Source organism: Coloeus monedula (genome assembly GCF_965178545.1).
Source record: "Coloeus monedula genome assembly, chromosome: 1".
Taxonomy (NCBI): domain Eukaryota; kingdom Metazoa; phylum Chordata; class Aves; order Passeriformes; family Corvidae; genus Coloeus; species Coloeus monedula.
The window spans coordinates 44,490,991-44,506,824 of NC_138781.1; the positions used below are offsets into that span (position 1 = coordinate 44,490,991).

The window sequence follows — 15,834 nt, forward strand, 5'->3', positions numbered from 1 at the left end:
ACAGGTGGTGTCACTCTGGTTTTAAATTAAACTGCCCAAAGTCAGGAGCTGGCTGTGTGTCTGCATTTTCCATCTGCATATGCACAACTTTGCTAATCTGTCAGTGCCTAAAATTACATACTTGCATACCTAAGAGAACACGGGTTGGTGAACTAGGGCACTCTCAGCTACCAGCCACTCAATATGTAACCTTTCTTGATTGTGATAAATAAATGTATTTATCACAGGAGACCTGCAAAAGATTTTCACAAGATAAAGACTCCAAAATCCAGGGAAAGAATTTTTGGATTAGATGCACCTGCAGGGCCATGAGAGAGTATTGTGATGGCTGGACATAGGTTGATACTCGGAAAGGAGGTTTCCTGTGCAGCTATTGAAATGTCTGACCGTGAGACTTTGCTTTGTCTTCTTAGAGGTACAAAAGAATTGCCATGATTGGAAGGTATTATTTTAGAGACTGTGGCAACTTCAGAAGTCCTTATATCCTATAGGTATAGATTTGTAGTGTAATAATATTAATAATAATAACAGCAATTCAGCTCTTCATTGCTATCTCTCAGAAAAGTCAAGGTAGTAAATGATTGCATGGTAAAAATGGCAGATGAAATTCTGTGATGACAATTTCAAAGTCCCATCCACAGGCAAAAATTAGTCCTAGCTCTAAATACCTGAGGATAGACTTCAGGTGAGTTATTGTTACTCAGCAGTCAACTCTATAAAACAGTGGAGTGGAGCTCATGAAGACAAAGAGAATTGTAGGCACAACTGGAAAGAGAGTAGAGAAGAAACAGGAAATATCACTGTGCAATATAAAACTCCAGTACACACTCAAGTTTGGGTGGCTGCATGCGATTTTGTTCCCTACTCCTCAGATCTGAACTGGAATGGATATGTTCAGCTTAAGGCATGGTAGTTATCAGACATAAGGTATGTCTTGTTTATGAAAGAAGCAAAAAGACAGGAATTCCTCAGCTTGAAAAAGAGATTCTAAATGATGTAATGAATGACTAAAATTGTATGAACTGGAAGAGATAAGTAAGGAATAATTATTTTCAAGTTAAAAAAATATGGCACCTTAGGTAATTTATTCCATTCAGGGTTGCTAGAGAGAGAACAAGCTATACCAGGGTGTAAAGACTACCTTGCACCGAGGCTGTTTCACAAATCATTTCCCTGCTGTCCTGCTTGCAGCTCATGTTAAAGTTAGGGTAATGGGCTTGCTGGAGCTTTCACCTGGGTGGGTGCAGCAGTGGTTCCTCTGTTCTCAAGTCAGGTCTTGATTCGGGGACTTAAAGGGCTGATTCTTCTGCCTCAGTTTTGTGCAGCCTTGATAATCATTGCAAGCAGTCTCTGCCTTTGGCAAACCATCATCGGTGTTCCTGGGATTCCGAAGTTATACAAATAAATCTTATTAGATGTCTCTTGCCTTAAAGTAAAACAAATCCTTGTTTTTCACATATTTCCTGTATACAAGAAATAAGGTATCAAAACTGTGGAAAGCTTAATTGCAGTGTTTTCCATACGTTTAAATATAAATTAGTTGAACTAGATGATCAGTGTGGGTCCCTTCCGACTGAAATGTTCTCTTCTATTAAGCCCAAATCACACTAAGGACTTGGAAGAAATTGAGACATTGTAAATTAATGGCAACATTTCATTTACATATGTTCACTGAGTTCTCTATGTATAAATTTATGGCCACGTGGTCAAAAGTGTAAATATTCTAACTGAAACCAACAGAAGAACATAATTCAAGTTTTTCAGTGGCAACCTTTGTTTCTTTCCCCATATGCACACTAGTTCATATTTCTTAGCACAAGTTAAATTACCGGTCTAAATAAAGATATATACAAAAGCATACAATTTATTTTAACCACAATACCAGAATTTATAAGTAAATACCTTTATTTATTATGGGTAGCATTAATATGGAGATGGAAGAGAAATACAAAAATAATTGTGGTTCACAGCCAAGAACTGCATCACATCAACATTGCCAAGCATAGTTCAAATTATACAAAGCCAATAATGTCCATTTAAGGTTGCAGTTTCAGATTTTCCCTTTTTTCCATTGTATTTTTATGACTTCAGATGGGTTAGTGCTTGTAAATCCTGTTTTAACACAATTTATTTGTACTTTGTAAGAGTACTTGGGTATATGGTAGCTACACTGCTGGTGGCTTATATGGTTTTTTTCTCTTCCTGCATGTGTTTTTATTAATATCTTTGTGGCTGCTAAACACAGACCTTTTGTATATGCTTCTTTGAAGTGTGCTGTAATAGGCTGTGTGGTCTGTTTATGCATAAGGACTTAGGTTTTTTTACTACATCTGGTTTGTCATTTGGTAAACCATAAGGAAAAAAGGGCAAAAGAAGTCCCTCAGCAAGTTTCCATAAGAAAACTATGGCATGAATCTAACATCGATTCTAATTAAAAATTGGAAGATAATTTACAGGTGATTGCTTCTATTAAGGAGAAAACACCTAGCAACTACTGGCATTTCTGCAAGTTACTGAGATCTTTTTAAGGTCCAGTTTTAAATGGAAAGTGTCCGAGAATCCAAACACACAGCATTTGTGTGCATAAATTTCCGTGTGGACTAACTTAACAAAACCCATGCATCTTTTGTTACAGGCAAGAAAAGTCACGATCATTTTGAGTTTCCACATAAAAGTTAAACATAGTTCTTTTTTCACAAACTCTGCAGCATTTATAAAGTTCAAAGGTGTTATTCATTGGTTTGACTTGTTTATCTTATGTCTTCAAGGTTGCATTTTAAATAAGCTCTGAAATGACTCAGAAATGTCCCTAGGAGTTCAGAAGATGAAACTGTGTTGAATTGAAAGATAGAGGATACTACATTCTATTTAATGTTGACCAGGGACCTTTCAGGAAGGTGATCTCAGTGTCCTGCTTTTCAAAGGTTGTTTTGAATGTTTAGCAAATTCATTTTTCTGGAAAAAAGAGCTTAAATGCTGTGTTGTCTTTGGGTACTCAGTGAGACATTACTCACAGCAGTGCTTTGGGACCACATTTGCTTTTCACTTCTGATTTATGCATTTGTTTTCCTCACAGTGTGAATAATTAATATCAGCATGATTGGGATTTATTTTTTCTAATATTTTTTAAGCCAAAGTGAAAAAATATCCATGTCAAGTATTTGAAAATACCATCTGAGGACACATAACATGTTACTAGTTACTCCCCAAGTGATCAAAGGCAGGGAGGTAGGGTGGTCACGCATTTTTGCCACGTAGCATTTTCAGACAGCAGGCGCAAGAATTATGAGATCCCTTTCCACACCAAGACAGTTCTGTTTAGGAGAAACAAAAAATGTCTAAAGACACACAGAAGGTTCTCCAGCCCAGGTAGCTGGTGGGATATATCAGGAAGGGATATGACCTGCAACAGCTGACTAACATGAAGCTAAAAATGCCAGGACAAAGCTGTCCTCTGTGCTACCATTTCAGCAGAGTATGAGATCTCCTCCACGCTGGCACCACTGAAATTTTCATTGGGGAAGGAGGGGGTGGGCTTTCTACTTGTACTTCTTGAGGGATGTGAAAATAGGAGGCTCAGGGAGAAAACTACAGCCCCATGTGCCCAGCACAGTGGCCTGGTGGTGTCTGCATCTTGCGTTTGCTTCTCTGCTGAGGACTCTTTCTGCAAATGAAAAAGACTCCTATAAAATTAATTTTATCAAGCCATAAGCACGACATGGAAGTGATTTTCAGTGTGTTTATTTTGTATACTCTTGAGAAATTTTCCCGTTTGGCCATAACTCTATCCGTCCCTGCCAAGCTCTTGGAGAGCATGGCTAAAGAAGCAAAGTGCAATTATGCAATTTCCCATTGCTTATCAATACAATTTTCCTGTGAAGCTTCATCTTACTTTGTAATGAACAGGTACATCAAGGCAACCTTTATTTTTCATACACAATTTTCTCCTTCTCTTGATTTTTTTTGACAGAATCATGAATAAACTGGCAGACCAGCAGGACCACATGATACCATGAAGAGAAGCTTACAGGTCCTCTATTGCCAACTGTTTAGTAAGTAAATATTAATTTTTATTCTGTAAGAAGGGAGCTATTCAAATTCTTACTTAAGATAGTAATATTTATGCAGGGCACAATTCAAGGAAGTACTTAACCATGTGTCTTGCTTCAGGTGCCTGGAGGAACCATATGGAAGTTAAATTACCCTGTTGTCTGAGATATTGGGAGATGTATTAAAAAAATGAGTTGAAGGATCAGCTGATTCTGCAGAGCTTTGTACAAGATTAAAATTTATTTGCTATGCCTTGTAACTGTGAACACCCTCAGAAAAATGAGATGTAGGTACAGAGGATGGTGGCTGGAAGAAATAATGCGACATTTTTGCAAGAGAGATCCATCCCACTTTGCATTTCTGGTGGTTGCCACTCAATAAAAGATGTATGAGTGAGGAAAAATCTAGACTCACACAGACCTAAATTCTGTGCCACTTCCTGAGATGACAATTTTCTTTTTATTCCTAAGATTTGGCTTTCTAAAGAGTCCATCCAGTATGAAAGTCCAGCAAAAACATCAGATGGAATTTAGACTGTGTAGACAGGGTCTGGCTCCCCTGCTCATGGAAGTAAGGGAAGGTTTTAGGTGTAAAACAGTATTGACTGTTGTTCTGTAAACTGAAAATTCTCAGTGCAAGCATCATAAGCAACAACTTTTCTTCAAAATTGTAGAGATTAAATAAAGTAGGACTAGACAAAATATAGCTACTTGCTGTCATGTTTCTCAAGGGAAATTGCTAATTTCCAGTAAAAATGAAAAAAAAAATGAGATTTTTAATGTTGTCACTTCAATTTGGCAGAATGTCTCACTCCAATATACATGTTTTCATAGACAATTTTGTATGGGTTTCCCTTATTTGGGCCCAAGCAAGAGAAAAACCAGGAAATCATGCTTAGTATGCATGGAATGAGCAATGGAAGGACTGTTAGTTTGGAGTGTGTGAAAATTAACTCTAAGGAGTAGTTTGTGGACTGTTACAGAAATCTGTTAGTATCATATCTTTACTCGTTGTCATCAGAGTATAGTGTGAGATTTCTTTTGCTTTGCTAGGTTGGTTGGTGTTCCTATTCCTATTTACGGTTTATCCTATGACATAGGAGAAACAGAGCTGTGTCCTCATGACCTTAGAGGGAAGTCTCCAGAGGTGCACCCAAAGCTATCTTGCTTGAGCATAAAGCTAGGCCAGATGTGCCTACATGACCTGCCCAGCAGCACACCTTTGGTTCCCAGAGATTTCATGCCTGGCTGGAGTGCAATGTAGGAAGAGCTCCTCAAGCAGAATTTTAACCAGAAACCCACTGAGAGCAGTGGGAGCTGTGATATTTTTACCATAGCTAAGGACCCAGAATACTTTGCTGCATCCATTTGCCGTGTTGAAATGTGATTTAATTCTAAAACCACTTGGTTGCTGGACCAACATTAGGTTCTTTGTAAAGAAAATACGAAGCAGAACTGTATAAATACATTTCTACCAACACATAGGGAAAAGGAGGGTATACTCTTCATCCAACCTATTACAGTGTTGAGTCTTTCTGTAACTATTTTAATTTTTTTTTAGTACCATGCTTTTGGCTTGGCAGCATTTCCCTTTGTCATCCCCACTGCTTTAAACTGTATTTTTCAGGGTAACATGTTTAAGAGGAACACTGATAATAAAGAGGGAAAAATTGAGAAAACTGTGTATGTGTATATACACACACATATATATGCAGTATGACTGTGCAAAAATGTTGTCAACTCTGTGATATAATGTGAAAAGATGGATTCTGAACTTACTACTTCTAATGAGAGATAAAGAAACTGCTTTATTTCTTTATTTATTTTATTTATGAGTGCAACAAAAACATGTAATAAATGTAGTTTTCATTAACAAATGCACCAACTGTAGCTATATAAGCTATATATTTTGGGCATCTGGAATGAGCTTTTTGGCTGGTTGGTTTATAAAAAGCCTGTGGCAAGATCCCCCAAGTTACTTAATTTCTATTACATCGACTTTCTTTTAGATGCACTGAGGTGTGTTACCTAAGCTCACTTTTTCCCCAGTTACATCACAGTGCTAAGAACAAACTCCAAGAGAGTGCATTCCGTCCAAGGAAGAGGAAATTACTTTAACATGTTTCCTGTAACTGTTCTTTATGGTATAAGAAGGGCCTGCAACATGGCCTTATTTTTTTCATTTGGACAAAAGAGGAAAATTGCTGCTACTATACAGCTGAAGAAAAAGCAAACCTTCAGAGAAAGAATCGAAAGAGAATATTCTGCTTTGGACTGATTCACCAATGTCTTCCACCTGCCCGCCTTCCTCATCTGCAACTGCAACAAGTGGGTCTGTGGTGCTGCCTTGACAACGTGGCAGTGTTTTCATCTTGTCTGCTGTGGCATGAGTGAGTGATTGAGGTTCAAGGCTACAGGGAGAAGTGCCCTATGTATGCATTCTTGCAAATATGTACATAGGGCATAAATAAATATAGAAAATCTAGGACAGCTGGAACAAAGTCTTGGTGGTTTTTGTAGAAACAGTGGTCAGCTGGAGAGATAAGACTCTTTGTGTGCTTGTGGATGTGCGTGTGGTAAAGAAATGTAGGAAGAAGCAGTTTCACCTCCAAACTGGTGTGTTGTTATGAGGCTTGTCACATTTTGCTTGAGTCCCAGCTGTGCTACTGGGCCAGTAGTGGCTACACTCATCTGTGAATTCTTTTCCACCTCTGTTAATTTGTGCTGTGTTCAGCTGTGTTTGTGCAGTGTCTGAGACAGTAGGACTCTTGTACTCTAGAGGAATTCTTGGCTTTGGGGCTGAAAGAAAAGACTTATGTAGATATTGGTTTGATTTTCAAACAGTGGGATTTGTTAGCTGTATTTTTAAAAATCAAACCCATAGATAAATAATATTTTGATTGTAGGTTATGTCTGGGTTTTTTGGTGAATTTCACATGAGTTATGTAAGCATTCTATTGCCATCCATATTCTTTTGCTGTGCTTTCCCTAAAGAGCACATTCCATCCATTCATGCTGATCAAGAATAGCATGTGAAAATGGCACCAGCAGCAGCTGCTCTTTTGAATAGAGTTGTAGCTGGCTTGAATCTGATCCCAGCTGCCAAGAGGTAGAGTTTGTAAAAATTGTAGCACTACACTTGGCCCAGGACAGGGGCTCCGGGCGATGCTACTTTACCTCTAGTCATTCATAATTTATGAATAAGTAATTAAACCTGTGATGTAAAACTATAAAGAAGTAATGCTTTCATACTGTATCTTCAAAGATTCTATTTAATCTGAAATCTCTTAAGACATTAAAAGAAAAAAAGAACAGAAAAAGAATAAAACAAAAAATTTGGAAGAGGTTTCTTAGTAAGAGCTCTTTGAAGTCACTAGCTAGATTGAGTTGATGAGGACCAATTAAAACAAAACATGTGTCCACAATTTGCTGCCATTTGTTCTAGGCACATCTTTATGGATGAAGTTTGTTGCCTCTCTAATGATGAAGATGCAAATGCCTTTCCCATGAGGCTGAGCAATCTCCATTTTTTATAAAGACCTAATGTGATGATTTAAGTCCTACAGCATGAGCCACAATATGTCTGCATTTTCTGTAATAAAACTTGCACATTATAATTTGCCATGCGTGCACTGTTCACTCAGAGCTTCCAAGTTGCATGTAAGCTAGAGAAAAATGTGGGGACAGGTAACTAGTGGAGCTCTTGGTGCACAACCTGTATATAGGACTTTCTTCCTCGGGCATTTATTTTCCTGAAAAAATGCAAGGACTTTTATTTTCTGTTTACTTCCAGCACTAGGGTCTGTGTGAGGACCTGTCACCACAGCATCTGAAATAAATGCCCATCTGAGTGCTTCTTCATGTCATTATCACTTAATGTGTTCCCAAGTATCACTCTTTCATCTCAGAAGCCTGGCACGATGCCTAGTAATATCAATAGAAAGAGTTTTCTATTTGCAAGCATGTACCACTCTCTGTAATAAAATGAGCAAAAATGGCTCAAAAGTGGCTGTGCCTTATAACACGGGCTGTCATAAGTCTTGTATCCCCTTGCTGTGGATGCAGCTCTCCTTCCCCAGTGTTAACTGGCAGCCTGACTGCCTTTCAGTCAAGTCTTTGCAGTGAAGTTCACCCCGTAGAAAGGATTAGCACAAGCCTGCACTCCATTCCAGTCTGAAACAAGTCCAGGGGCTCATCCCTCTTCTCGTAAATATTTGATAAGCAATTGAGTTTGTCAAATTCCTGTATTAGAGAAGACCCAGTTCTAAGTACCTTCTGAGAGGTGTTGAGCATCATTACCTCCTAATGCCTCTTGCCTCTGATAGGAACCCACACCCACCAGCTTTTCTTTCTGTTGCCAAGTGCTGTCTGTGAATAATTATGTGTTATTAATAAGATTGTATGCACTGATGGCTCATTTATACAATTACTCATGGCTCGTTTAGAGCAAGTGAAGAGGCATGGTAACAGTACAAGAAACACTGCTGCCAGATGCAGGAGAATAACCTGTTCTCTGCCCAGAGTAGTAGATGAGACATGAAGAAATGGATTTATAGAGGAGGTAGCTTGACATGAGGCATCAGGCAAAAATGCTTTAGCAGGTAAGATATTGAAACCCTAGAACAGGCTAGTCAGGAGGATTTAAGTCTGGCACTGAAGCACCGAATGGAAAAAGAAACATCTCTCAGGGGAGACAGAGGTCATCTAGATGATTTCAAAAGCTCCCATCAAACCCTCTGATCCTGTGACCATTAGGTGCTGTGTCCTTACTGCAGATGAGCCTGCTTGCTTCCACAGAGGGCTCTCAGCTTGCACAAGCCATGTATAATTAATCCACGTGCTAGAAATGTACAGCTGACATGAGCTTAAAGGTACTAGGGATCACTTGATACACATCAGCAGAGAGTGTCGTCTATCGTTCACTAGAACTCAACAGAGAGAAAAAAACCCAGCATTTTTGTTGTGTTCTGTTAGACTGGCAGGTATTAGGTTGAGCAAAGACAGCAGCAGGAAGTAGTTATCCAGCAACAGATTCCATCTAGTTTGCTTAAAAATTAGAAAGGTAAACAGCCTCTGGCTATGCAGTGTATCATGTACAAAGCTTTTTGGGATACTCACTGGGCTGAGGCATTTGTATTTGAGAGTCACGTGGCTTGGTAACAGCCTGCCCATCGGGCAGCTCACAGCAAGCAGTCCCTCAACACTTCCTTTTCCCAGAATTCAATTAAAGGTTGTTGCTTCAGTTTCTCAGCAAAAATTGCCTTCTTGAAAGAAGCTGCAACCTTCCATTTTGCGGTTCTGTCCTGGAAAACAGACCTTTTTAAAGAGGATTCTAAAAGCAAAGCAATGCACCTTATAAAGAACCTAAATAGAATATACATTTAATTATCAGATGTAGGCTCCAGTGTCTTTGATGTGCCCTTTAGTGAGATTTCAGCTGCACACACACATAAGAAGGAGGATTCCTGCTTGCTGCTTGAATAAGCACAACTCTGTGAATCGGATGGCTCTTGCCATTCAAAAGTGAGATTGTTCCCATTAATAGTTTGCAGTATTTATTTTAAATATGCTGTTTCCATGAACATTCCTGCCCTTAAAGGCATTGCAGTTTTGGTACGATTTCACAGATAGCGTGAACTCTTTAACAAGTTTGAGGTACATCTGTGGGGTGGGGATGTTCTGCCTTGTTTTGCCAAGAGCAGATACAAATTTAGGACATAGCAACACAAACAACTAACATATTGTGTAAAGTTCTCCAATTTTCTTGCAGCTTTGCTGAAACACAGAAAGATGTGGAATAGGCCTGGGGCTGTAGAATTTCAGGTCATGGTTTAGGTCCTTGACACTGAATTTGGAATAAAAAGCCAACAGGCAGTTACATTATTATATTTGCTCTTTCTATTTGCAAACAAGCAATTCGTGCCTTTGCACATATCATTTGATAGTCTGAGTATGTTCTTGGCATTAAGCACCTTCAATTTTATACTTATACTGGTGCTATTTGCACTAGAACCCTCTGGATTTTTCAAAATTAATGAGAGCACGGATCTCTCACAGTGTTTATATTCATCAAGCATTCACACACCAGTTGTGTGACATTCTGGTAACAATGTCCATGATCAGTATGCTAGAAAACCAAGGAATATTAAATAAATACATATAAATATGTATGCTTAGCCAAATGTGAAAGTGCTGGATGGATTTGGTTTTAAAATTCTTTACCACCTTGTTAAAACAATAATCCAGTATGAACCTACAATATTATTTCCATCTTATGTTGTGAATTATTTGTGGTTTGGACCTGAAGTGATTCACATTGTATGACAACGTATCTGTCTGATCTATTTTAGATTCAGTACTGTTTCCCTCAAGCTTTGAGAGAGATGGTTTAGAGGGAGAGTGAATAGGCAGGAGCAGAAATGTGACTTTCCTCTATTTTCCCTTTCAAAAGACTATTCATCCATCTCTAACAGAAATGAAACTTCAGGAACAAAGACAGCAGCCTGTGTAATTTCACGTGTGTGTTTTGAGACTCAGCGTCAAGTGGAGGAAGAAATGCTGCTGATGTGCAGGCCTAGCAACCATGAAATATGGGTCCTGTTGAGTTCAATGGCAAAGCTCTCATTGACATTAGTAGGATTGGGATTTTATTTCCAGCCTTCATGTTCCCAGCTTGCTTTGATATGTTGCAACATAGAACAAAAATATCCTGTCAAACATCTTCTTTCCCCAAAGCCTTATTTTCTTCCTGGCTGTGCCTAAGAAACAGTTTATGGTTTCTGACAATTTTGCAATCAAGGCCTGATTCAGCAAAGACAGTTAAATATGTAAATTGAGTTGTTAGCCCCAGCCAGACTGCTCCTACAGCAGCCACTAGCCTTGGGCTTGGATTGCTACTGGACTACATTCCAACAATCTGAAATAAGAAAATGTATATGTCAACATGGGCTCACCGGTGTCTAATGGCCATGAATTATCCAATGCCTATGAGAGTGTTCCTGTGGGAAAGACAGAAAAAACTGCTGTTAGATACTCTGATACATTGTTATTTGATATTCCCTGGTGTGGGAACTGCCCTGCGCCACAATTTGTACCACTGGTATCAGTAACACAGCAATATTTAACCCCTGCCATGTTTAGGTGCTGAAACTTGTGTAAGTTAAGTGTCTTTAACTTCTTGAAACGCCTTTGATCTTTTCTCCCTCCAGGCACCCCTTGGCATGCTACATTCTGTTATTTTTGAGCAGGAAAGACATAACTGTGGATGTTATGGCAGCTTCAATTGCTCGTGTGTGTGTCCATTGTAGCTCACTGCAGGCTGTGTAAATAATTTACTTGTAAAATCAGGCTCATTGCAGGCAGTGGAAACAGTTCAGAACAAATACACATACACCAAAACGCCATCCAGTTAGACAGCATGCGATGGGTACTGTCCCTGTCCCTTCTCTAAATAGAAAATATATGGATGTCCTCTGTGGTGCTACAGATTTTCCAAAGAGCTTGAGATTATACCAAAACTTAAGCACATTCAACTCAATGAAAGACTTCAAAACTCTACCTGTGAAAAAACTTGGTGTGAAACATCATCCAGGTTATCCTTTGGAACAAAGTCTTTCCTTCTAGAGGCAGTGCATCTGTCTGGTCTTTATTTGAAGACAGGCAAAACTTCCTTGGCAAATCAAGGCCATAATTGCTATGAATGTATTGTTTTGTAATACGTTACTGGTTTAAACTATGTATATCCTCTAATACCTGAACCCTCAAGGGCAGGATGTGCTCCCAAGGTCTGGGAAAAGTCACAGTCTCATTTCACATGAGTTTATTCCCCCTATTATTCTTGGATAAGAGGAAGGTATTTGTTATATGTCATACACAAGATGTTTTAAAAGTGACCTTAGCAGGAAAAATACTCTACCCCTGCTATAGTAACTTAAAGGTTCTGGAAATGCGGAGAGAAAGTTTATAGCCAGTCACAGCCCTTCAGCTACAGAAGGCAAGGGAACCACAGTACTGAGGCCATGATTCCTTGGGGTGGAGATACTGGGCCTCCACACTGGCTGGTATCTCATAATGTGCATCACGAGTGCCCACGAGGAACCACCACTTCAGGTTTTGAAGGAGTAGTGCAGTGTAGCCCTGCCGGCTTTCCCATTACCGAACTATTCCTTTTGCTCAAGACCAGGCTCCTGGTCATATCCAGGGCCAAGGACAGGATTTCTGAGGCCAGGTTTTCCAAATCAGCAAATACTTAATAACTGATTTTGGCTCTCAGTGAATTTTCTGAAGTACCTAAGTAGATTGACCTGCTTTCTTCCTGGTGGCTAGAGCAGGAAACTTCTGCAGGTGCCTTGAAGAAGTGCACAATGCACGTCTCTCTAATACAGAGTGCCAAGATATTTTGGAAAATCTGATCCCTTTTCCTCAAATGTAAGGGAGCAGACTTTGTTTCAAATCTGTGTAGTACTATGCAGAGCATAAATATTTTGCTTCAGAATTGATGAGTATCATTCAGTGCTTGCTAAGACCAAGTTGAAAGGAAGGGGAAAAAAAAAAAGAAGGCACGTGGAAGGAAGCAATACAGCAGGGATGGGTAGAGAGATGGCTGGATATTTCTCATTATAAAGTAAATATATTCATAATAAAGTAAATATATCCATTTTTTATTGCAGGTGTAATTGCAATCTTTAGGTGTATTTCACATACCCATTGAAACACTTGTGCTGATAGGATTTATTGTGTGCCTGTTCTGTATTCATTAGACTGTTGTTCCTCTACTCTCTACTGCAGGCACATGTAAATATCTTTCAAGCCACTGCCATCATCAGTAGAAATGTGTGTGCTGTGGCAGAATAAAGCTTGCTCTGCATGGAAACCTAAAATATTGCTTACAAGGAAATGTTCAGACCACTTAACAAACTCTGTCTCATAAGATTTTTAACCCATGGACCTTCCTTATTGCTAGAAAAGGAACAAGAAATTCCCTCTCATCCCTGAGGAATATTGGTCTTAAATAAATTGATGACCAATGTCGTCAGTAGTTGTGAGTCATTGCAGGAGACCCTGAAAGAGTTTGAAATTTTTGTGCACTTCTAGAAGACCTCACATCACATTTTATTGTGACTTCCAGAGTGAATCATGGAGTATTAGTGACAGTGCTTTGGTGTAAACTGTGAAAAGCAGCATGGTTTCTGGCCACGTTATAAATCCATTTTGTAAAACCCATGGCTTTGTTGCTGCTGGAATTCCCATGCATACAGCCTGTGAGGGATGTTCAGTTCTCTAATATGAAGTTTCTCATTCTTTATGCATTTGGAAAAGGCACTGCTTCTTAAAGTTAGCATTCCATGGGAAGGATGATGACTTTGCAGTATATTCTAAAACATTAGATTTCACTGGCTCCTGTAGAGGCTACAAATCCATTATGCCATTGCAGCTTCTCATTGCTGAGAGCATTAACAATTAACATACAGACACCACAATGAAGACGTCAAAGAGAGGAAAGTAAAGATAACAAACCTGATAAATTAATAGCAGCATGCTTGCAGGGCAAAATACTTGTGTTTGTATAGACAGATTTAGGTTTGCCTTAAAGCACAGGGAGAGAAAAGAAAGTGGCTTAAAATCCCGTGAACTTTCAGCCTTGTCTTGGAGGTAGAATGGATCATCTCCCATTTTTTGTTGTTCTCTTCAGTAGTGCTGGGGTTTGACAGTATTTTTTCCTTAGAGAACCTAGCCATTTCACCTAGTTCAAAGATGTTTTGTTGTGCCATTTCAGGAAGGAAGAACTGTTTTTCTGATCGAGGTTCTGTACATGCCCAAAAGCCTCATGTTAAATCCCTGCCCTGGGACCTACTTCGTAATGCTGAGGTTGTGAAGCATAAAGTTAATCACATTACAGTCTGTACTGCACAGAGGTACCCTGAAAGTTATTAAGGATGAAGCCTGTGCTGGAGAAAGAGCACTAGGTGCTTAGGGAAGAAGGATCCTCCAAGGCTGTTTCCCAGGAGCAAACAAGGAGGCTGTGCAAGAATGGAGTAGTGTTTACAGCTTATTAGGAATGGACAGTAGCAGGTTTCTAATTTTTTTTTTTTTTTTTTGTGCAGAGCAATCCTTTATGAGAGAGATCATCTACAAGATAAGAGTAATAGTACCATGGGCCTCAGCTGTGCTCACTGCAGTGCATCTTTTCTTGCCCTTGGGACATTTGTCACTGGGACCATTAGTTTCAGAATCACTGCTGAGCATGCATGTGACTGACAGGGAATCAGATACAAATCCTGTAGTCTCTGAGGTGGAGAGGAATGAACTGGAGACAGAATAAAACAGACAATGCTTAGTGTACATCATCAAAGAAAGGGCTTCTACAGGAAAAAGGAAGATCCTCTTTCCTTGTAGTTTACAGAGCTGAAGAAAACCTGGGGTGAGTGAGGTACAGTGTATGACTAGCTTTCTTTCAGGAAAACCTGTTTCAGAAATGAAAGGAAGTTCTGAGGAAAAGTCTTGGTCTGAATTGTTGTTGGGAACATCTCTTAATGCTCCTAGCCATTAAGCTTCTCTCAGTTCCAGGGCACCTGTCTTCGCCAGTATTTCCCCAATCTGGAAAAGATCCCTTTTTCTTGCAGAAGATGGTGACATCATTTAATGACTTCTGTCAGTTCTTCTCAGCCCTGAGCAGGCCGCTGTCCCCTCCTGTGGAATGTTCCCTGCTCCTGGCACTTCAGTTCTACCAGAGTAATGTGCCTTTTCCACAGTGGTTTTCAGTGCTGCATCAAAATTTTCAGCTTCATTCCCCTGGTTCACAGGCTCTGTGGCAACCCAGAGCTGCGCAGCACAGCTCAGCACAGCAGCCTGTGCTTCTGTGGACCGTGGGCTGGCTGTTCTCCAGAGCAGCCCTATCACAGAAAGAACAGCTTGAGGGTTACAGTCAATTAGCATAAATTGCCAAGGGCCCAAAATATGTTGTAGAGCCAGTGTGGCTTGTTCAGCCTCAAAACATGTTCCCTTTTTCTTCCTTCCTTTTTTCTTTTCTGACTCTGTGGAGGAGAAAAGGCTTAGAGCTCATTTTTGTCATTCTCAGAGGAGGGATGTAGCTGATGCAGCTGGAAGAGTAAGGCCAAAAGCACCTCCTAATATCCAGGAGACCCCGGGCTTTTGTTTTTGTCACTGCATGTCTTATCTTTTGAACTGTAAGCATCTGAGGCTAGGGGTTGGCAGTATTTGGATGTGTTATACAGTGCTGAACATACTTTTGGCTCTTATTTAGTAATTATAACAATTAGTAAGAAATACCATATGGCCAAAAATATTGTAACTCTCAAAAGAATTCTTGGGCCACTTATTTTTTGTGCATATGAGTGTGCCTCATTTAAGCTAATTATTTTTGTATTAACAAGCATTGGTTATGCCACCCTTCTGCTTTTATTTTTAGAGATATTCAGGTTATTACAAAAAGTGTGAAGAGTGAATGAAAAAAAGAAATCCGTTTCCTAGTACTTGTCTTATAAAATTAAATTTTCTGGTTGGATAATCCTATATTTAATCCTCAAAGGGATGTGTCCCCTAGGGGGAACATTCTCAGCGCCCTCAGGTACCTGCTTTCAAAATGTCAGAGGATGGGAGATGAATCCAAATGAATTAATGAACCCAAATACTTGTTTGGAAATCAGGTGGTGTTTGATTATGGATTTACCATCTTTAACCACAAATGTGAAATTTATGGACTAGAGACACGTTACTCTCAAATTTTAATTTCTAGGTTGTGTTCTGCTTTTCAGACAATGCAGCA

General features: G+C 39.5%; 1 protein-coding gene across 2 annotated transcripts in view; it reads left to right on the plus strand.

Moving 5' to 3' along the window:
* TMEM108 (transmembrane protein 108) overlaps window positions 1–15,834 on the plus strand; it is a 165,525-nt gene that overhangs the window by 78,024 nt on the left and 71,667 nt on the right. For both annotated transcript variants that reach the window (XM_082296209.1, XM_082296210.1), the window contains exon 3: window positions 3,971–4,052. In XM_082296209.1, the coding sequence (XP_082152335.1) occupies window positions 4,013–4,052 (40 nt within the window). In that variant the 5' untranslated portion in view covers window positions 3,971–4,012. The remainder of the gene's footprint in view (window positions 1–3,970; window positions 4,053–15,834) is intronic.